Below are 21,554 nucleotides of genomic sequence, written 5' to 3'. Positions count from 1 at the left end.
TGTCTATACATCCAGATTACTCACCCGCCTGATACGTAGACCAAAGGTGGAGGGCTGGGGGCTGGGGCTCCGCTCTACGGGACCGGGGCTGCTCACACGGAGTCTTCTCTCTGGAGGCTCCTCCGGGTCCCTGGGGCTGCTCTCCCGCTCCCTCCGCCGCTGTGAGATAGACGAACCAGTTGAATGTAAATAATGATGGGGTGGTGAAGGATACATGTGTAGGTACCACAGATCTGTGACAGAGGGATTCTGCCCAATATAAAAATAAGATGGTGAAAGCCAACACTTGTCTATAGATCTGGATTACTCACCCGCCTCGTGTGTAGACCCGACACGGAGGGCTGTGGGTTGGGGCTCGGCTCCGTGGGGCCAGCAGCGCCCACACGGCGTCTTGTTCGTGGAGGCGCCCTGGGATGGCTGGGGCTGCTCTCCCGCTCCCTCCGTCGCTGTGAGATAGATGAACCAGTTAAATGTAAAGAATGATGGGGTGGTGCAGGATACACAGACCTGGGACTGAAGGATTCTGCCCAATATAAAAAAAAAAGATGGTGAAAACCAACACTTGTCTATAGATCTGGATTACTCACCCGCCTGGTGTGTAGACCAGACGTGGAGGGCTGTGGGTTGGGGCTCCGCTCCGTGGGGCCAGCAGCGCCCACACGGCGTCTTGTTCGCGGAGGCTCCATGCGATGGCTGGGGCTGCTCTCCCGCTCCCTCCGTCGCTGTGAGATAGATGAGCCAGTTAAATGTAAAGGACTACTGATGGGGTGGTGTGTGACACATGAGCAGGTACCACAGGCCTGGGACAGAAGGATTTTGCCCAATATAAAAAGTGATGGTGAAAACCAACACTTGTCTACAGATCTGGATCACTCACCTGCCTGTCGCGCCTGTTACGGGAGGTGGAGGGCTGGGGGTCGGGGCTCGGCTCTGCGGGGCCAGCAGTGCTCACACGGAGTGGAGACTCCCTGGGGTGTCTGGGGCTGCTCTCCTGCTCCCTCTGTCAAACAGGTTGAACGTAAAGGACTACTGATGCAGTACTGTGGGATACATGTGTACGGACCACAGAGCTGGCACAAAGCGATTCCGCCCAAAAGAATTAAAGTTTACGGTGGAGTCCTTGGGCAGATGTAAAGACGGCCACAAAAGATAAATACAACACATTTAAACAGGAACCACAATACTGAACAATAAACAAAATTCTTCACAAGAACATAGATGATGTTTTAAACCATGGGCAATAATACAAACAAACTGGGCACAAGGTGTTAGGAGTGTGCGGTCATTCGTTTGATTGTCTTTTATCCACCATTTAAAACTGATATTAAAAGCTACGTGTTGGTAGACTGTTGCATGTTCTCCTGTTACCATGAGTTCATTTCTGCTCTATAAAAGCTCTAAGACAAGGAGAAGTCCCGTCTTACAATACATTACTTGCACTTTAAATGGTCATGGAATACAAAAACCACATCACAATGTTTAAAATGTGAAAATGACATGGCCTCCGACAGCAACACAACAGCTATGCATGAGCATGTCGGGAGAAAATATTCTGTCTTACTCTGTATCCTTAAAACAACGAGACATGTGTTTATTCAGACGGTTTTGTCTTAATATTGGTTGTTCAGCACCAGAACTAGCTAGAGCAGATGCTAATGTCTAGTAAATGTGCAAATTGTTTGCATTTTGTTTCTGTGCACCTGGACCCATAAAACTACACATTGTTGATTTCCACTAAAGCTCCAAGCAAACAGAGACATAATACAAGTGAATTTTCAATTACAAGCAGCATTGCGGTCTGCCAGTAAGTTTGATAATACTCAACACTATCCAAGCTAATTAATGGCAGAATTAAATAAATATAGTAATTGGGTCAACAATGCATTGAACTAAGCTTTCAAACTAATTTTTCTGTTTTCACTTTTTAGACTCAAAAAATGAAAACAGATGAACTGAGTAATCAAAAGTTACAACATAAAGTGGCTTCTGCTTGACAATTTGTGTTCAAGAAGTAATTTATTTCTATCGCTTTCGTCCAGTAGACATCGACTTGAATCATCATTAAATTTGACTTGCTCCTTCATTGATAATTCAAGTTATACTGACAAACTTTTGATAAATGTTCTGCGGTAATCAGTTTTTACTGTGCTGAGGTTTATCCGAAAAAATAATCAAATGTGATAAATTACATTTCTGTACCAAGATGAAGAAGTAGCAGCCAAAAATAAATAATTTAAATGAAACAGAACTTAATTAGCTACTAGCATCAGGTAGCATAACATTGCTAGCTAGCTAGCTGTCGCGCCTAGAAGTAAAAATAATAAAATATTTTGTCCTACTGTCCAACTATTTGACATTCTCACATTTGCGACACGGTCAGGGCTACGTGTTGGCTTGTCCATTTGAGGTCGTCTCTAGATGAGTATCTTCTCAGAAATCACCGTTGACTTTCTTCTCCAAAGTTTGAAGTTGTAATGGTGGTTTAGGAATTCGCTTTTTTAAACATAAACACACACAAACACAAACGCTATTTCGAATATAAATGCGCCCCATAGCAACCGCCGTCTGACAGAACGTGGATACCCCGACCACTTCTGCTGCCACTGAAGAAGAGCCTCCACAATGAGTTAATAGACATTATGTCAAAAAGAAGACTGAATTCCGTCTTCGTCTGCACGGGAGGATACACGTTAACGTGTGTGCCCCCCCCATGAACACAAGTGAATTGTATGCTTAGATTTTTATGATCCACAAGGGAAAAAGATGAGCTGTTACACAGCTAAACAACACTTTCACATCAGAGTACTGAGTATTCAATATTTTTGCAGCGCGTTTGGTTTAGTTCATACTAGGTCGTTCAACAGGGGGTTGGCGACCCCTAAGGGCTTCTCGGAGATACTGCGTTTGAGGTCGCAAAAACTTTGGTTGATTAGACATTTTTTAAATTTATTTATTTATTTCAATTTTCCCCACAAATTTAAATTTCTTAAAATACACATTAACATGAAGTCAACATATTATATATTGCACACCATCGTCTTCGGGCTTGCTCTGAAGGTTTCAGGCCAGGTTTCAGATAAAGTGTCTTGAGACAATTTGTCAATTATTATTAACAATATATATAAATAAAATTGTAATACATACACTGTTAACAACCACACATAATGCTGCAGAATGTGTACACTGTCCCAAATGAGAGCCATCGACATGTAGAAAACATGATGGAAGTCTGAGGACAGTTGAACCTGGAGATTTGTTTTTTTTTAAATTCCTTACTGTTTAAATATAAAGACTCTGGCATTTCTCTAAAAGGCTTTGTAATATAATCCTTTAAACTTTTTTATCCCACATGTTATGTTTGCCTCATTATTTCTAGTGCAGTAGTCACTCCATAAAGCCTTTCAACAGCACACTGTGGCAGTGCACTTTTATACTCTTTGATAAAAAAAGAGCTTTTGTTTACAACCTGTAAGTTTGTGAATGTGTGTGTGCACTTGTATACCTCTCAGTCATAACATTATGACCACCTTCCTAACATCACATAGGCCTCTCTTTTGTTGCCAAAAGGCCTGACCTGTCATTTCATGGAATCCACTAGGTGTGTGCAGCAGATCCTTTAAGCCCTGGAAATAAATTGCGAGGTGGAGTCTTTATGGATTGTTATGGACTTGTTTGTTCAACACATCCCATCGATGCTTGCTCATGTGTGTCTGTGAGCTGGCCATCCATGACCGTGTTTCAGGTTCGCAAATGTAGCACTATCTGCATCTGGAAGACTTATTTTGGTTCACAAGCAAATTTTACCATCATTTATTTTGACACAGTTGCAATTACAGGTAAAAACATTATTTTCTGAAAAGCAAATCTGTCAGATTTAGAGTAAAAGGGTGTAACTGTCTCTTACGTTGTCGTAACTAAACTTTTACTTTAAATGCACAGACACACACACTGGCACTGCTGATGGCAGCGCCTTCTGCTGGCTGTTATTTGTACTGTTAACTGAGGTTTCCTGTAAGCTTCATTAAGCTTCTGGTGGTTTCCTGCTGTTACACAATCATGACTGTACATACACTTCCAACATTAATTATCCACCAGCTAAATTGTTACCTTATATTTCTATAACACTTATGACTGACATCATTTTACTGACCAAAGACTGCTTTTAGAAAATGACCCCTATTTATCCCTTCATTCCTTCTTTATTTGACAGTAAATAACCTAAAAGTAAATGATTTTATTTCTTTATTTTTGCACCACTTGTGTTTGCTGTGAATGCAGATCAGGAAACCTCAGTCACTCAAACCCACACAAACTGACTTCAGTGGAGCCGAACACATTTGTACCCTGTTTGAAAGGAATTAAAGAAAATAAACAGTGCCTCCTGTTCTGTACCTGATTTAACAAACAAGTTTCTTATGGTTATGGATAATATAAATGACAATAATATAAATGATTAATGAAGCATCCTGTGTCTTGCAGCTGAACAGCCCAATATGTTGGGCTGGAGGCAAACCATTCATTTGTTTATTCATTCATTCATTTATTAGGTTTAACAAAAGGTTCTTCATTTTGGTAAATTAAGGCTTGGCTTGTTTTCATACTAGCTCAGAATTACAAGATCTTCCCTCTTGTACTATTCTTTTCTGGGAACAAACTTGAGTTTTATGGGCTTTGCTAGCTGTAATTTCCAGTCAAACTCCAGGGGAATCTGAGGAAAAGAAACATATGCAAAATCAGAGATGAAAGCAGAGCAGTTTCACAGTCTAGTGCAGAGGAGTGTCGCGCTCACCACAGTTTCCTTGCATGTTTCCACAGTGTAATTCTGCAGGATACGCACGATAACCATCTTCATGACGAGGAGAGCATAGCGCATCCCAACACAGTTACGGGGTCCGAGGCCAAAAGGCATGTAGGCGTATTGGTTCACCTCCTCCCCGCTGTCTTTACTGAACCTGCACATACAGACCACAGAGACGTTCACTTTGTCCAACAATGGAAATGACAGTGTTATTAAAAAGATCTATCATCCAGGTCATGGTATGTCTGAAACAAACCTAAAACAAAGGCACCTGGACTTGTTTGAGTTTTCTTCAAGACATTTCAACCGGGTGGCTTCTTCAGTTACATCTGTGGTTGATGTACACCTGAAACTCACCTCCAATTAGAGGATGTTGGTCTGATTAACCTAACTCAACATTAGCAGTTCTCTAATGACAGATGAACGTACAGAATCTCTCCAGAGAAGTTAATTCTGTGAGCAGGTGAGGTGGACAGTCTTGGCACCCATCCCCCAAAAAGTTTTTATCTCCATTCACACCTTAGTTTTGAGAGTTTGTAGTTCATGATGAGTGCTGCCCAGTTAATCAGAGCAACATTCTTTAGTTGTAGCTGAGTGTAGGATTATTTACAGACCCTGGTCATGTTAGGTCCAGGTGTGCATCACCAACAGATGTTCAGAAATAAAAACCTAAACTCCCCACCAGTCAGGTAGAACTTAAGAGGCCACTTGGATGCAACATCTTCAATAAAACTCATCAGGTCAAGCTGCATTTGCTTCAGCTATACCAGTTTTATTCATTTAAATTTAAAATCCTCTATGACGAGCTTTCTGAGGCAGCATTTTGTGGATAAACTGAAGTGGAAGTGTCCGTGTAACTCTTCAAACGAAGATTTAACAGTTTAATTGCGTCAGAAATGAGAAAATCAAATCATTGACAGATTCACTTCCTTTTATTTTTTTCTAGCATGTGATCATTGTTCACACGTGTCAACTGCTGTTTCTGAGGTCAGGAATGAAGCCAAGGCAACAGGGACACAAAGGAGCTATTAAATTTGAAGGTCTACGTTTCGACAGGTGTGTGAAGATAACTTGATATGAGAGGACAACCGATGCTTTTGCTTGAGAGCAGTGTGCCGGATTTCTTGCGCAAAAGTTGTGTAACTAATGTAAAGATTTAAAGCTCATAACTGCGTCTATTTACCTCTCTGGTTTGAAAAGTTCAGGTGAGCTCCAGTAGCGTGGGTCTCTGTGTAAAACATTCACAGGAACCCCAACAACTGTTCCTTCAGGGATGGTGAGGCCATGGATCTCCACAGTTTTTTTGGTAACCCTCTCAATCCGAGGTGCGGTGGGATACAAACGCGTCGCCTCAGAAATCACTTGGTCCAGGTACTGCAGACCGTTTAAATCCTCATATGAAACGGGAGCCTAGAGGCAAAAGATAAAGTAGGGGGTGAACACAAAACTAGAAATATCCAGATGAGGTCAGCTATTGGGTCTAAAGTGACATGAAATCATATACAGAATTAGTGTACCTTTTTCTGCAGACTGGCATCGATTTCATCCTGCAAGGTCTGCATCGCATCAGGGTTTGTGGCCAAACAGTAGAAGATGAAAGAGAGAGTGGTGCTGGTTGTGTCGTAGCCACCAAGGATAAATATGAAGGCCTGGGAAAGGATTTCCTGTTCAGTCAAGCCTACGACAAAAAAGGACAGTAAAAGTCTTAGGATGTCAAATTAAATATTTTATTGAAAATGGCTGCACTCATGTGTATTTAGTTAATTATGTTCTCATTGGTCAGAATATCTACTATTTCTCAAAAATCTTTTCATTATTGCCCAGTGAAATCCAGAGGGGCATATAAACTCCTTCTACTTACATACAAGGCCTTAATGGCCAAGCTCCATCTCAACTTGAAGTCTCTACAGTGCCACAGCAACCAAATCAAATGCTTTGCTCTCAAAGTATAGTGCAGTCTGAAAGGCAGGCACCCTCAGAACTTTTGTGACCATGAACCATCCATTAGTTGCACCTCTATAGGCCTAGTCTGCTGATGAACCTTCAATGATGCACTGACCAACTCTCCTCTACTTTAAAAGGATACTTTGGAACAACATGTGACAATGATGGGATAAATTTGTTATAGTTTCCAAGTTTATGATTTGCCACCTCCAGAACTCAAATATAATGAAGAGTGGTGAATGTGAATGTTAATGACATGAAGGAGAAGAACAGTTTGAATGTAGACTTAGAACAGAGAAAAGCCCTAAATTCATTGTGTTACCTCACAAATTTCTGCTTGGGTGAAAACATACCTTTACTTGGCTGTTCTTGTTCGATCTTTACATCCTCATCTGGTATCTTGTGCTCGATCATCACCTGCAGGAAGTCTGAGCGAGTCTAGGTCCATACAGAGAACAATCACACAAACTGCCTGTTAAATGTGCTGTTAAAGCTAGGACCAATGTTAACTTTGCTGAACACAAAGAGAGGAAACAAACTGTTTGCCTGATTTACACGTTCTATCTTGTTCACATTCTGCAACCCATTAGCTCCAAAACACATGTGGATTGGTTGGGCAAACTCCCACTTCACCTCCAGCACCCTTGTGAGAGCTGGTCCTTGGTTCCACGTCTGGGATGAAAACCGCATTGTTCCTCCTTGATCTGAGGTCCAACTTTCGATCAAACCCTCTTTACCAGCACCTTGGTGTAGACTGAGGAGTGTGATCTCTCTATAGTTGGAACAGACCCTGTAGTCCCCTAGATGGGACCACCACCCCAGTCTGCCACCCCAGAGGCGCTGCCCCCGATGCCCATGCAATGCTGCAGAGGTGTGTCAGCCAGGACAGCCCTACATCCTGAGCCCCTGAGCAGATCTCCAATGGAACTCTGCTGCCAGGGAGTTGTTTTATTACCTCTGTGAATTCTGCCCCAGAGATTAAATATGTGTTGGTGGGATTGAGGAGCTCCTCAAAGTACTATAGCCCCAGATGACACCAACAGCTCACCGTCCCCACTGAAGACGGTGTAGGCGAGTTGTCGCCTGCCACCCTGAGGGGCCGGACAGTTTGCCAGGCAGGCAATCCCTCCTAATCATGCCCCTCCAGGTCATGCTGTCATTGTCCACATGAATGTTGAAGTCACAGGACAAATGATTTACCAGCCAGGGCGCAGGCCAGTGTCCGTCCTAAGGTCTCCAAAAAGGGTGGGTATTCTGAACTGCTATTCGGCGCATAAGCACAAACAACAGTCAGGACCCATTCCTTGACCTGAAGGCACAAGTAAGAAACCCTTACATCCACCCGGGAGAACCCCAACATGCAGGCAGAGAGGCTTGGGGTAGGCAAAAAGCCCACCTGAGCCCTCCACCTCTCACCCAGAGCAGATCCAGCAATGAAGAACCCAAGTCCAACCCCTCTAAAGGACTTGGGTTCCAGAGCTGACGCTATGTGTCGAGGTGAGGCCAATTATATCTTGTCGATTTTGCTTGACCTCTTCCCCAAGCTCCGGCTCCTTCCCAGTCAAGGAGGTGACGTTCCATGTTCCAAGAGCCTGATTCCATAAACGAGGATCAGACCACCAAGGCCCCCGCCTTGGTCTGCTGCCCGATCTACATCTCCCCTTTCTGCTCCTCCTGCAGATGGTGGGCCCAGAGACTGAACTTATCTTTGATTAATTTTAAAAACTTCAGAAAGACTGATAAAAGTTACTTTGTTACTCTGGCAAAAATTATTCCCTGGGTTGCAGAATTTAGTACAAATCCTGTTAGTACAGCCCCCGGAAGCAGAGGCACTGTGTGTCTCGAGTTCAACCTAATTAAAAGTAACAATGAAGTTCATAAAGTTAACAATGGTAAACGAATGTATGTTGTGATTTAGCAAAAATGCAATGTAATAAAAACATGAAACATCTGGCTGAAAGATGACCAAATGTGCAAACACTGATTACTATGTCATGAGTGTAAGACCCTTATCGTTTGGAAAGGCTTGTATGTTGGTTAATCATGATACTTTTATTAAAGTAGTTTGAGAGTTGGAAGTATTAAAGAATAAACACTGAATTTGAACATTTTTGTTTGATTTTTCAACACTTATTCAAGCCTTGTTTTTACTTTTTTGTTATTGTGCAAATTAAACTAACAAGCTAGAACTATTGTTATTGGATAGAACAAGTCAAACTGGCCCCTGTTTTTATGCTACATGTTAATAAGAAATGGTTTTAAGATTTTCTAGAAAGTTTCTATGTTGCATTGTTTCTGAGTTGATGTTGGACAATCCAACTATGACCTGGTAAGTAAACTGAGATTTCATGTTTTCATGCAAAGCTAAGCTAAGTGTTATCCACTGCCTCATCTAAATCTCTCCAAGAGAAAAATCTTACTTACAGTTTTCCCAGACTGATGCTCGTCTCTAAATTTCTTGATCAGGCTGTAGAAAAAATCCACGCTGTGTCTGGGAAACAATTCAACTTTAAGCAACTCCATCAGACGACGAGAGAAGGGAATCATCACTGAAAGGACAACAAGGAGTCACTAAACAAAACTCGCATGTGCTAAACTGATCTCTGAATACAACAGTCGAAATGATGGATATACTTATTATTAAAAAGGGCCAAAAGCTGAAGTTCATAATCTTCTGTAGATGAACTTTAACAGGGTCATCTGGTTTGTTGATGGAGTCTATCTCCACACTGAAAGACGCACTGGTCACTACGTCCAAACTGTAAGGTCCCACAAACCTATGCCGGGTGGAAAACAGACGAGATTGAAATAAAATTCTAGCAAGTTTATTTATTTTACAAAGAAACAATGCAAAGAAGTGACGGTATGTAACATTGACAACGTACTGTTTGACATCGATGGGCTCATCCAAATTTGTCTTTTCAAGGTTTTCAATAAGTCGGTCTGCATAGCGAGCAACAAGAGGAAAAATCTACAAAAACAAAAAAAGAGTGAAGTGTGTAATGTTGATAATGTGCTGTATATGTGTTTTTTTTTTTATCATTATTGCCCAATCTAACATCACATTTGTGTGTCTTAGTTTTGCCAAAGCTTTCCAGAGAAAGATTCTTATGTCGGTTGAGAAGCATTTTTTTTTTTTTGTTTTTTCTTTAATTTTCCAAAGGTGGACCTTGAAGACCACATTAGACCCTGATTTGACCTGAAAATGTTTCTTTGACCTTCTCTGATTGGCTGAATGAAAACCACATGCTTCTAAACCTGGCACAGGGATGCAATTTAAAATGTGTGTCAAAGTGACCATGTAGTGTTCCTTGGCCCATAAGAGTGCTTGAACATAATACGGGGGCAAATGGTGATTTCACGAGGACAAAGATACAAAAACCACCAGCACAGTCATGATAAAAATAAGAAATAAAATGTTAAGGCAAGGGCTGAACGATATGGACAAAATTTCATATCTCGATATTCATGCAAGATATCTCGATATGGATACGATATGATATGACTACGGGTTCGGTGAAAACCAAGCATTTTTAGGAAAAAAAAAACATCATAATACAAAAAAATTTGGAAAATGCAGTTTTATTTTTGAGAATCCACTGCCAGTCATCAACATTAACATAAATTACGAATAAATAACTTACGTACACGCATTACGCGATGGTGTTGTTTCAGGTGGTGAAACATGTTCGTTGTGCTACCTTGCTTGGTTGCAATATTTGCTAAGCACGACCTGCACAACACCTCACTATGGTTAACATCGTCCTTTTTGAATCCAAAATACCTCCAAATAATAGAGGATGATTTGTGTTTTGGCACCAAGTCAGATTCTGCACCGCCACCAGCCGCATTATCTTGCGTATTAATTTCTTTCTGTCTTTTTAATTTCCCTGCTGTATCTGTAGTGTGTCTGTAGTGTGTCTGTGCGTCGTCTCCGTCTCCCTCACGCCCGCCCTCATATGTTTGTCATTGGTTGGCTTCAGCTGTCGATCCATAACAAGCATGAAATAAGGTCTGTGGTTGGCTGGCCTTAGCGGTGCATTCAAGGGCAATCGTAAAAATAACATTTGTTGTGACTGCCAGAGCTGTAGTGTACATGCGGGACGAGCGCGGGGAAGGGAAATCTAAATCGTCTATATCGTTGCTTTTTCGATATTAATATCTTGAATGTTCATATCGAGATATAGGTACGATAACGATATATCGTTCAGCCCTAGTTAAGGCACAAGCCTAGTCAGAGCCCAGATTTGACTCCCATTTGAACTTTCTTCATGGGTTTATTCAGGTGGACCACCGTTATCTGCAGGAAATGTTTCAAAGAAGAGTGAAGCGCTTGCTTGCTTGTCCAGAAATTTCTCAATTTTGTCTATGGGAAATGTAAGGCAGAAGTGGTTAGTGACACTGACCATTTTCAGTCTCCCACTGGTGAAGCATGGAGATAGCGAGCTCCGAATCCGTTTCCACTTTTCGTCTTTCACTACTGTAATTGCATCATCAAGAGGTCCACCCCTAATGGAAATATCCTGAGAACAAAGGAGACATAAGCACCAAACCCTGTGTGTTGCTTAACAACATAATAGAGGACTTTCCAGGGTTGCGTAATTTGAAAATCTTAGCATTACACAGCATTATAGAAACATCACTGGTCATCATCATCATGGACAGAATTTGCATAGGCAACAGAGGAGTCTCTTACCCTGCGGTTGGTGAACACAGAGTAGCACTCCTTCACAAACACGGTTTTAATAATTTCAATGTCTGTCACCATTAAAGTGGGTGTTCGTCCGTCAAAAATCCTGCACAAACACAGCATCACAGAACAAAGTCTGAGCTGCAGCCCATATGATTTATAAAACACCTCTGACAATTTAAAATCTGCTGGTTGAAATTTAGTCTCTAATCCTTTTTTTTGTATCAGGACATTTTTTTTTAATTACAATTAACACTGCTAATCATTAATTCTATTACAAATTGGGATACATGGATAAAATGTACTTGTACATTAACCTAATGTATCCAAATTATTATCCTCTGCAATAACAGAAGACTTGATGTGGAATATTTATTTAATGTTTCATTACTCCATTTTATATCCTATGTGCTACAGTTTTTAAACTGTCTGCTACTGCAATGCTGCAAAGTTCCTCATTGTAGGATAAGGATTGCCTTATCTCTTTTCCTCATGTAAAAATGTGCATTAAAATGCATCAACAGAGCTTGTTCTCAATCTTTGGACCATGATACTACCAGCCACTTCCACTCCACATCTCCACTGTTCATACGCTTATCTATTATTAATGTACATTTAATTAATTAAAGTAATTTTCAAAATTGAGAATATGAAAAACAACTCACCCCCAAACACTCCCATACTTGGCGTGGCACTCACGCTCAAAACCCAGTCCCTACAGGAAATCATAGACAAACAGGTACACGCAGAGTGCATAGATAAGTTTATTAATCAGCACATTAAAGTTGTATCAGTTATATAATCCTGCATGACTGACAAAGATTTGTGTGTTTACCTTTGGAGCATTGTGCATTGTTCCAATAAAAGGCAGAGGCATCGGTCCACGTATCCCCATCTTTTTGAAAACTCTGAATGGCCATACCCCATACCTGTGTTACATAAAGGGTTTATTTGACAATAATTAATGTAGGGTAACAAATCCTTACCTGTCTTACATCTCAGAAGTACTTTGTTGATTACAGAACTAGGTGCATAATACTCACAGTAGTATCAGCGTGAAAAAGAGAGCCAACAAAGTCCAGGTAGTTGGGGAAAACAAGGAGAAAAACATCTTGGCTTTACACCGAGGCAAGCGCTGACCAAGCACCTGAGAAATAAGGAAGTGGACTGAATATATGGGTATATGCTCTCTGTGGTAGGAGGAGTCTAAAAAACAAAAAACGGACACGATTGGTCAACAAAGAAAGAAAGAAAGAAAGAAAGAAAGAAAGAAAGAAAGAAAGAAAGAAAGAAAGAAAGAAAAGGAGGGTTGACTGTATCAACCTGAAAAGAATAAAGAATAACTAAAACAATACTTTAACACATTTACTTTTCTGTAGATCGTTGGTCTAACCAAGCAGATCAAGGTAAATAAAACAAAATGATTCAGAATAAGTGAGATTTTATTTCTAAATGGTAAATACGCAATAAGCCTAAGGTTATGTCAGGATCGATCTTTTTTTCTTTTTATCAGCTCTCGTATTAAACAACAAGGACAATTTTATTCATACACTCAAATGAAAGTACGCCATATATTTCTATTTTCGCCAGTATAAAACGTTGCTCAGGGCATTTGGTTTAAAATGTTTTTTTTTTTTTTTTTTTTGGTTTTGTTTTAGTTTTTCTTTTTGCATCTTCAACATGTTTGAGCCTTCTCCCACGCCGTACGTAACACGGAAACACGTAATACCAATGTGGCTAGCGTCCTCTTTCACGTCTTCATATTTTCTTATTTGAAAGCTAATTCTAAGCTTGTTCCATCCTGACGCCCGCATTCAACCCAGTTTGACTCAGTTAGAAGGTGAGGCAACCAACAAAGATGTGCTCGTGTACTTTGTGACTGATTTTTGTGCTAAATGACGCCATTTCTACTCCGTCCTTGACTTGTAGCGTTGTACCGCTAAGCTAGTTTCACGTTGGAAGTGAACTCGGCTAATGTTAGAGGGCTTATTTTGACACACACATCAAAGCAGTGCTAAATTATTTTTAATGCAACCTTCACTCATATCATAGCAATGAAAGCTATATTCATGTAAAAGTGTTCCGGCTGTATACATCTCCTTTAGTTTTTACTGTCTTGTTTTGTGACCTTTTCCTCAATTGTCGGGGTAATCGTGTGGAGATGAAGTGGTGGATGATGTCATGTCATTGTCCTGCGATGCTGTAAAAAAAAAAAAAAAAAAAGGTAGTCCACGATGACTCATGCCAAGGTTCAACAGTTATTAAATCTGATAACTGCTGCCCACACAGTTTATAACCTCCTGTAAAACAGACGAGTAGACCTCCAATAGATACGTAATTCCCGGATGTAGTAAACAGCAATTATTTACTAAACAGTCGGGTTTTAATTAAAAGATTCCACATTGTTAACAGTTATTTGGCTTTATTTCGCTTCCTGTAGACCCAGTATTGTCATTACTCTCCTTTTTCATTTTACTTACCCTTAATATTATTTTAATACCTAATTAATTAATTAAGGTACACTCTCCATTTATTCAAGTGTGTGCAATAATTACTTGCACTTGAGCAGGTTATTCTTTCAGATCTGCGCGTATTATTTTGTCAAAATTTCATATTGCTAAATGATTAGATCAAACCTTTATTAGTGCATAAACTCTGGTTACCTTAGGGAAGATATGTTTCAGTGCAAATCCTAAGAAACAACTCCATCATACCCAAGGTCATGACCAGATTCTTGGCTCTAGTTCCCAGTTACACAGTCCGAAGTAACAGGCAGGTATCCTGTTTGTAGTTAAGAACATTTTCCACTCATTAGGATTCCTGCAATTCAAATGCAAACTTTCATGTTATTCTTAAACAAATCTCACAAATGGTAGATTCTGTGTATGCTTGTGTATTTCTGACATGAGTTGTCATTTTACAGTAGTCACTAATCTTTAACGGTTCTTGCCCTAACAGATATATTTTGCCACCATGTTCCTCACCCTCGCCCTGCTGCGGAAAGGTATCCCTGGGAAGCAGTGGATCGGAAAGTATCGGCGTCCGCGGCCAGTTACGTGGCAGATGAAACGCAACATGGTGAAGCACCTGGAACGTGAAGCGGAGAACGAATATTGGATCAGCCGGCCGTACATGACTGTGGAGCAGGAATACTGCCACGCTGTGGAGCGCAGAGCCCAGAACTGGCAGAAGATCAAAGAGGCCAGCTATGCAAACTTTCCTGAGCACAAGCACATGACAGATCACCTTAGTCATCTGAAAATTACCAAGACATGGTAAAGTCAATGTGAGCAGTGAAACAACATGCAAAGACTCTTTACGATAATACAATGTTAATACATTTTGTTGTGTGTAGTTTTTTTTCTAGCTGAAAAGCTGCAATGAAATATCCAGAAAGGACTCTTCTAGCCCACCATGTCTGAATTAAACAAACCTCTGAATATTTTCACTCTCTGTATCACAAAATATGAAACCCCACTGCAACAAAACAGTGGACAGTTGAGCTTTTTTTGGATAAAAACTGCTTAACAAGCTACACCTCATGTTGAGTCGTTATTTCAGAGCTCATGAACAAAATTCACTTTAAAGTTGGAAGATCTGTTTTCAAAATAGGGTTGAAAATAGAAAAGTAACTAAAAATGCTTTCGAGGTTCTTGGATTTCCACAGTGTTTGATTTGAGTTGGGTGTGTTGTTTTTGTGTGAAGTTAATTTGTTTTCATGTTATAACTGACAGTTATGGCTGTCAATGTTTTTCTGTGACTCATTGTGCCGATTGACCCTCAGTGAAACCTTTGATCACCTCTGTGGCAAGATAACGAGCCAGTGACTTGCCTGATAAAGGTTATTGCCATTACATACCACTTTTCGATGACATCACCTCTCTAAAGCACCGGAGGATGAATTTGTTTCCGTAACCTATTTAGGATGAATGAGAGGAAGACAGGAACCATAAAACAAACAGTGACTCTATTTGGTAAAACCTGAGCACTTACACTCAGTTTCGACATTCCATAACTGGTTAAGATGCAAAGACAGTGTAAGCATTAGTGAGCACTATCAATAAATGAGTTGTAAGAGGAACCAGAAAATATTTCAGAAATTAACATGGTGTGATTGCTGCTTTACATACACCCCTGTGTGTATTTTTTGTGTTAAATTTTGATGGAAATACTTTTTGCTTTAGAAAGCAGATGTTAAGCCCATGTTAGCAGTTTAATCTGCTAAATACTTGCATGTAGAACTAATAGCATACTGGGAAAACGGAGGATCAGGTCCCACCAACAGACACAAGATAAGTCTGACAGGTTGTGAGGGACAAAAAGGACAGGACAGAAAAAGAAGAAAAGGTATTTGCATCTTGGTTTACCTTAATCTTTAACACTGCAATTAATGGCAACTAACTGCTGGGAAATAACTGGAGCACAAGTACAATTGCTTATTTCTATCTAAACAGAGAGGAGTGGAATATGAAAGTACAGCTACTCTCTTAATGTGCCTCTTTGCAGTGGCTTTCCATCAATATTTGTGCATGTTTCCTTGTTTTTTTCTGTGCTGTTTGCATAGCTTTCAAGATTTTATCTCTGTGATAAATTTTCTTCTCTTTGCAGACTTCATGTGTCTGCAGTGTTCTGCATTTTGCAGTGAGTCTTCAAATAGTTTTTTTGTTTTTCTTGTTTTGTGTGTCCTTTTAGATTGTGACAGCAAGAAGGTATTCTGGGTTGCTCATTAGGTTCATTGGTGACTCTGTTTCTCTCTCTGCGTTAGCCCTGTGATAGACTGGCGACCAGTCCAGGGTTATTTTTCAGTCTGTTGGTAGTTGTCTTGTGTTTCTCTTTGTTCATCATTGTAGTTTGCACTGATTTGTATTGATTAATGGTAATTTTGCATTTTTCCTATAGAGTGTTGTTTTGTCTTTTTTTTTTTTTTTTTTTTTTTTGCAGACATAAGTTGTTTGTGGGGCGTTGTGTAAATTAGTTTTTATTTTGCATCTTTTTTAGTTGGTTCTCTTTCTTTGTGGTCTATTTCCATATTTTTTTGTGCACTGTCATCTCATAATGTGTGTTTCTTTCTTGCCGTATTCATCATTGCAGCTACTTACTACTCTTTGTGGTTGTGAATTGTCTGTGTTAAACTGGCAACCTGTCCAGGTTATACACCGTCTCTCGTCCGACCGCTGACAACTCCCTCTCAGTTGCGGTTTGTTAAGGAAACAGTCACACTGGAATTGTCGACGTGCATATAACTTCATCCAGCAGATGGCGCCCTGGCTCTTCGCAGTGACCACCGCGGAGAAGCAGTGCCACTGCCCCTCCTGTGCCGTGCGCCCCTGCGTTGTTTTCCTCTCCTGGATGATGAGGTGCGTAAAGAGGCGCCAACGCACCGGGTTTGAGGAGGTAGCTAATGAGCAGACCAGACAGCCAGACCCCCTGTGCAAAGAGATCCACGCAGCGTCTCGGAGCCGGAGACACCATGAAGACAGACAGCAGATTGAGGAGTAAAGATTCACCTGCAGACGACTGAGTGTGGCGTCAGGATGGCGGGGGGTCGGAGGGGACTTGTGGCCCCTCAGAATACTTTTTTGGAGAATATTGTGAGACGGTCGAACGGTAAGGCTGAGGATTAATGTTGCACTTTGTACAGATTTATCCATTAAAACGCGTTTTAGATATTAGACGCATTGATTGCATCCAACCAATCAACTAATTAACGAAATAAAATTTTAAAAAAGCGAAGCAGGCTAATTAGTGAGAAAAACCTTATCCTTTGCAAGAATATGAAAAAGTTCGTATTTAGCTAGCTTCGGTGCCGAAGAAATTAGGATAGCTTCTTAAACATTTGGTTTTAAAATCACTCAATTCGTGTCCTTTATTTAATTAGTGAAACCATTCGCGGGATAAGTGTGTGTGTGTGTGTGTTTTAAACGTCTCTTCCGATTTGGGAGTGACTGCAGGAAAAAAGACGGCGAGCTTCAGTTATTACATTTAAGTCTGATTACATAAGACCATTGGAAGTCTCAAAATACACGGAGCTGAAATGTCTAGTTCCGATAATAAAATCATTTTCATACTATCCAGACAGGTGCAGGCTTAAGTAAGATGTAAAACCAGACTGACTTCACTGACGGTGATTGGTCTTCCAGGGTTTTGTTGCTAGTGCCTGAAGCTTAAAGAACATGTAATGTCTAATATTGAGTTTTGAACATGAGGTTGTATTTGTCAAACCCAAACTCTAAACTGCATATTTTTGTTTTTCCTTTTAAGGATGGAAACCTAAAAAAACAAACAAAAACATGATTATCCTCATTCAGTGAGGACAGCACAGGCATCAGGCATTACCACTCAAATAATCACTGGGAATAGTGAAGATTAATAATTTCATGCTGCCACAACTTTCTTATTGTTTACGAATTAATAAATAAAGTGGGCTCTTAGCACACATGCCAGATATTTTAAATAAAGCTGGAGAGCAAAACATGTCAAATCAGATATATTACAACATTATGGCAGCAAAAAGGCCCCTTTTCATTTACTATCTATTTGATCCTTTATACACATTATACACCAATTCTTTCAAAAGTAAAACAACTACTGACACAAACAGAATTCATTGAGCCAATAGTGTATGATATAAGGCAAATATAACGTTACCTGGTTAGAGTCTTGCAGTATTTTTGGATACTGTTGTCAGTATTCCTTTGGCCTTTCTGTTCTATTAGATCCAATAGGAAGTGACAGGATTGACAAGGGAGTTATGACACTGGACATCTAGCTGTATTTGTGTTTGTTTGTTTGTTTGACACACCACTCTAAACAAACACTCTAAACATACAATTTAATATCCTTTTGCTCACTGGGGTTCAGTTAAAGTTAGTTCTGTGGTTTTACTGAACCAAAATCTGTGTATGTACTCCTTGGGTTTCTTTGTCAGTCTGCCCCTGCTGCACACATCTACATTAAAAAGAGGGAACAGCTTGTTCAGAAAGGGTGACTGCATCTCTCCAGAATGAGCCTTTCTTTGCTGTGCGACATCTGGATCCCTGGGATGCATAAAAGAAATAAAAACTTTCCTTTAAAAAGAAGGAAGCGCATGCATATGTTTTTCTTATGACCTTGGGCGGTCCATGGATTAGTGAGCTGTAAATCTCTTTCAAGCTAGAAACAAAAGAGCCTAGACTGTAATCTGCAGGATGCCACTGAGAGACAGTGGTGGGCGGGTGGGCTTTCACAAACAAAATTCTTTTATGCACCAGTCAGTCATTGTTAAATAACCAGCCCTGTAATTCATATACTGTTCAAGATTAGAGAGCTTACTTTTCGTCGTTCACCCCCGCAAATCACTTTTTAATTGATCTTTTTCAAGGTGCAAATGTGGGCTTGTCCCAGATGGTAAACACAGATGTGTTAATGATGACTACATTGTACTTAGGGACAGTCCTACTGTTGTGAATGCTGGTTTTCTGTCATGACATATTGTCACTTAATGGAACTGAGCCTTCATTGAAAGGCCACATCTGTCCCTATCATGTCACGACAGGGGAAAATATAAAATCTTTCCATTATAAGCAATTCTTTAACACTTGGTTACAACATAGGAAATTGCTTGCTATTCAAGTGGTAGCTTCTGCCGTGAATCGTCAGCCAACTGCTGCGAGGCAATCTAAAAGAGTTTAACAGTCTAACAGTTTAACTAGCTAACAATCATGGAAGCTAATGTGGGAAATGCAGGTGGTCTGTTGAAAGGATGAGGCCATTGGGAATATCAACATTTTCCTCAGTCAAGTTACAAAGTTACAAAGAAAACTTGATTACAACTAATTTCCAGTATATGAACTTACCTGGCTTCCACCATTTCTGAGAACGTCAGTCAGCGACACGGAAACTTAAATTTTGCTGAAAATGCCGACTTAACAAGGCTGTGAATACTGCTGCCATGAGATGGAATTTGTGGACAAAGTGCTTAGTAATATACAAATAGTAACATCAAGCATAGGCTATGTCATGAGAATACTGCTGCTAGGCAACGTGCATCTGGGAGCCACTGCAGCTAACAGTTTAGCATGCTAACAAGCGGCTAACTTAATGAAGGAAATGCAAAGGCGTAATGAAAGGTCAAGGCAGCTGGGAATATCAATATCAGCTGGGAATATCAATGTTTTCCACATACATACAAAATTACAAAGAAAACTCAAAATTGAGTAATATATGAGTTCTAATTTTACAACTAATTTACACTGTATGAATATACCTTTCACCTGCACCATTTCTGAAAAAGATTTTACCAAACTAACTCAATGACCCCTGAACAAGGTTATCATGAGAGGGGACGATCCATGTGGTCTTGTGAACATTGCAAACATGACTCCATTTGAATATGATGATGCCAGGATAATGCCCGGGACTTGGAATTCGTCAACAATCATATGATATGAAATAATTGTATTTTGAACTTGATTACCAACAATGATGTCCTGAAATCCTCAGAGTCCTCACATTTTTAGTGCATTGTAAGAACGTACATTTAGTTTTACCAGTGAACAAATTTATAGCATGAATAGCATACATTTGTGTATTTGTCAGTATTGGTTTCTGTGCCTATGCTGCTATTTTGGCTGGTGCTTTTGGGCCTACAGTGGTCGCCGGAAATGCGCTATGAAAACATTTCTTAGCTTAAGCTAATGTACTCGCAAGCAAGCGGCTGTATAATTAAATACAACTGCTGTCATTTATTTAATGTTCCTTTAGTTCTGTTTCTCCTTTTTTGTCTCACTTCTGTTTTTTCTTCTTTTTTTGGTTGCTAACTGCTCCACTGTTTTTACCAGCTAGCTGCTTACCTACTGTGTCTCTGCAATTTGGTGCTAAAAATGCAGTGCAGATGCAGTGCAGTCGGACATTTATTCATTGAAAACAGTTACCAGTTGTGGTTGAAACAGTTATTGGAGTAGTAACAGTTGATGTTGAAGTTAAACAGTTCAAAATAAAGTTAGCGACTAATGCTAGCTGAAAAATGCTATGTGTAGTTAGAATGTTATATAGCTTAAGAGCCAAATATTTCTCTACAAAGTTGACGTCCTAAAACAAAGCTAAATGTAGCGTGAACATCACACAAATTAAACATAGCCTCACGCTACATGTAGCTGCAAAAAGAAGAGGATGGCTAGTGTATTGCCCATTGTTATCTGACCTCTGTAACCAAAAGTGAGACTTCAAATCTATTTCTAAAAATGTTTCATAGTGACTGTCCCGGTGTCAGCCATTCAAGTTAAAGCAACACAACTGTCTCTTTTTTTTGGTGGACGTGACCCATCTTCTTTATTTGACGTTAAGCAGATGTTTCTCACTGATAACCCTCTGTTAACCCTCTTTTCTTTCCAAAAATTTCAGTTTGGACACTGTCACATAGACAGACAGGTACTAACAAGTTTAATTTGGCGTTCTGCTTATGTTTTCATTACGGTATCTATCTCTTTGTAATGTACCGCTAAATGTTCTATACCAAATGCTGTTAATTTACAAAAGTACAAAATTTTTTATGATATTTCTGAAATATTTGCTGTAACATAGTAGTACGTTTACAGAGCCAGGGCTATTAAGTTTTGGACTTTATGCTTCACAATTTTCATATGATCATTGTAAAATAACACGTTGGCATGGAACGCCTTGTGCATCATATCCTATCAGTGTACTGTATGTGCTTTATTTTGTTGTGGTCAGTATGTAGTTCTGTGTGTGTACATCTTTGTATGTGGTCTGTGTTTTGTGGCCAGATGCTTTCAGTTCTTACACCTGCTCTTTCCCGCCTGTGTTGTCAGATTGTTGAAGTCTGCATTTGTAGTTTGCTTGTTTTTATTTCCAGTTATTGTCATTGTGTCTCCTGTCCCATATGAAACCATCACATTTACTCTTTCTTACCTTTTGCCAATAATGTGTACGTGGACGTGGGGCTGTTTTTTAAGCATTTTGAATTTTACATCAAAAATAATTGAGAAAAATCATCAAAATCTTGCTACAGAATAAAACATTTCTTTTGCATGCCAACTTCCAGAAGGCAAACAAATTACATGCATAATTGTATTATTTTACATAAAATATGCAGGCATGTTTCATTCATCGGAGAACTTTGTC

At 39.9% G+C, this 21,554-nt stretch overlaps 3 protein-coding genes across 4 annotated transcripts in view; 2 read left to right on the top strand and 1 right to left on the bottom strand.

Annotated features, from left to right (window-relative positions):
* Positions 1 to 3,266: 3,266 nt before the first annotated feature.
* On the bottom strand, positions 3,267 to 12,604 carry LOC125018446 (cytochrome P450 3A27-like). Its single transcript, XM_047602349.1, has 13 exons — positions 12,476 to 12,604; positions 12,268 to 12,361; positions 12,098 to 12,147; positions 11,439 to 11,538; positions 11,149 to 11,265; positions 9,628 to 9,713; positions 9,377 to 9,519; positions 9,167 to 9,291; positions 7,096 to 7,180; positions 6,316 to 6,476; positions 5,982 to 6,208; positions 4,790 to 4,952; positions 3,267 to 4,708 (listed from the first exon to the last, which is right to left on the bottom strand). Exons 1-13 carry the CDS (start codon positions 12,541 to 12,543, stop codon positions 4,634 to 4,636), a joined length of 1,494 nt encoding a protein of 497 aa, XP_047458305.1. The 5' UTR covers positions 12,544 to 12,604; the 3' UTR covers positions 3,267 to 4,633.
* A 1,801-nt stretch (positions 12,605 to 14,405) lies between these two features.
* On the top strand, positions 14,406 to 14,711 carry mrpl57 (mitochondrial ribosomal protein L57). Its single transcript, XM_047603590.1, has one exon. It carries the CDS (start codon positions 14,406 to 14,408, stop codon positions 14,709 to 14,711), a length of 306 nt encoding a protein of 101 aa, XP_047459546.1.
* A 2,088-nt stretch (positions 14,712 to 16,799) lies between these two features.
* kcnh1a (potassium voltage-gated channel, subfamily H (eag-related), member 1a) overlaps positions 16,800 to 21,554 on the top strand; it is a 47,190-nt gene continuing 42,435 nt past the window's right edge. The window contains exons 1-2 of one of the 2 annotated variants that reach the window (XM_047604101.1): positions 16,800 to 17,039; positions 20,814 to 20,840. In XM_047604101.1, coding sequence (XP_047460057.1) covers positions 16,967 to 17,039; positions 20,814 to 20,840 — 100 coding nt within the window. In that variant the 5' untranslated portion in view covers positions 16,800 to 16,966. The remainder of the gene's footprint in view (positions 17,040 to 20,813; positions 20,841 to 21,554) is intronic. The other variant, XM_047604102.1, reaches the window with a different exon arrangement.

Source organism: Mugil cephalus, chromosome 13 (assembly GCF_022458985.1).
Source record: "Mugil cephalus isolate CIBA_MC_2020 chromosome 13, CIBA_Mcephalus_1.1, whole genome shotgun sequence".
NCBI lineage: Eukaryota > Metazoa > Chordata > Actinopteri > Mugiliformes > Mugilidae > Mugil > Mugil cephalus.
This window is presented reverse-complemented; position numbering and strand designations above follow the sequence as displayed.

Coding starts and splice junctions, on each gene's coding strand:
- LOC125018446 (XM_047602349.1), bottom strand. CDS start 12,543: ATGTTTTTCTCCTTGTTTTCCCCAACTACCTGGACTTTGTTGGCTCTC. Junction 4,953..5,981: donor GAACTTTTCAAACCAGAGAG/GTAAATAGACGC, acceptor CTGTATGTGCAG/GTTCAGTAAAGACAGCGGGG. Junction 4,709..4,789: donor AAACATGCAAGGAAACTGTG/GTGAGCGCGACA, acceptor TCTTTTCCTCAG/ATTCCCCTGGAGTTTGACTG.
- mrpl57 (XM_047603590.1), top strand. CDS start 14,406: ATGTTCCTCACCCTCGCCCTGCTGCGGAAAGGTATCCCTGGGAAGCAG.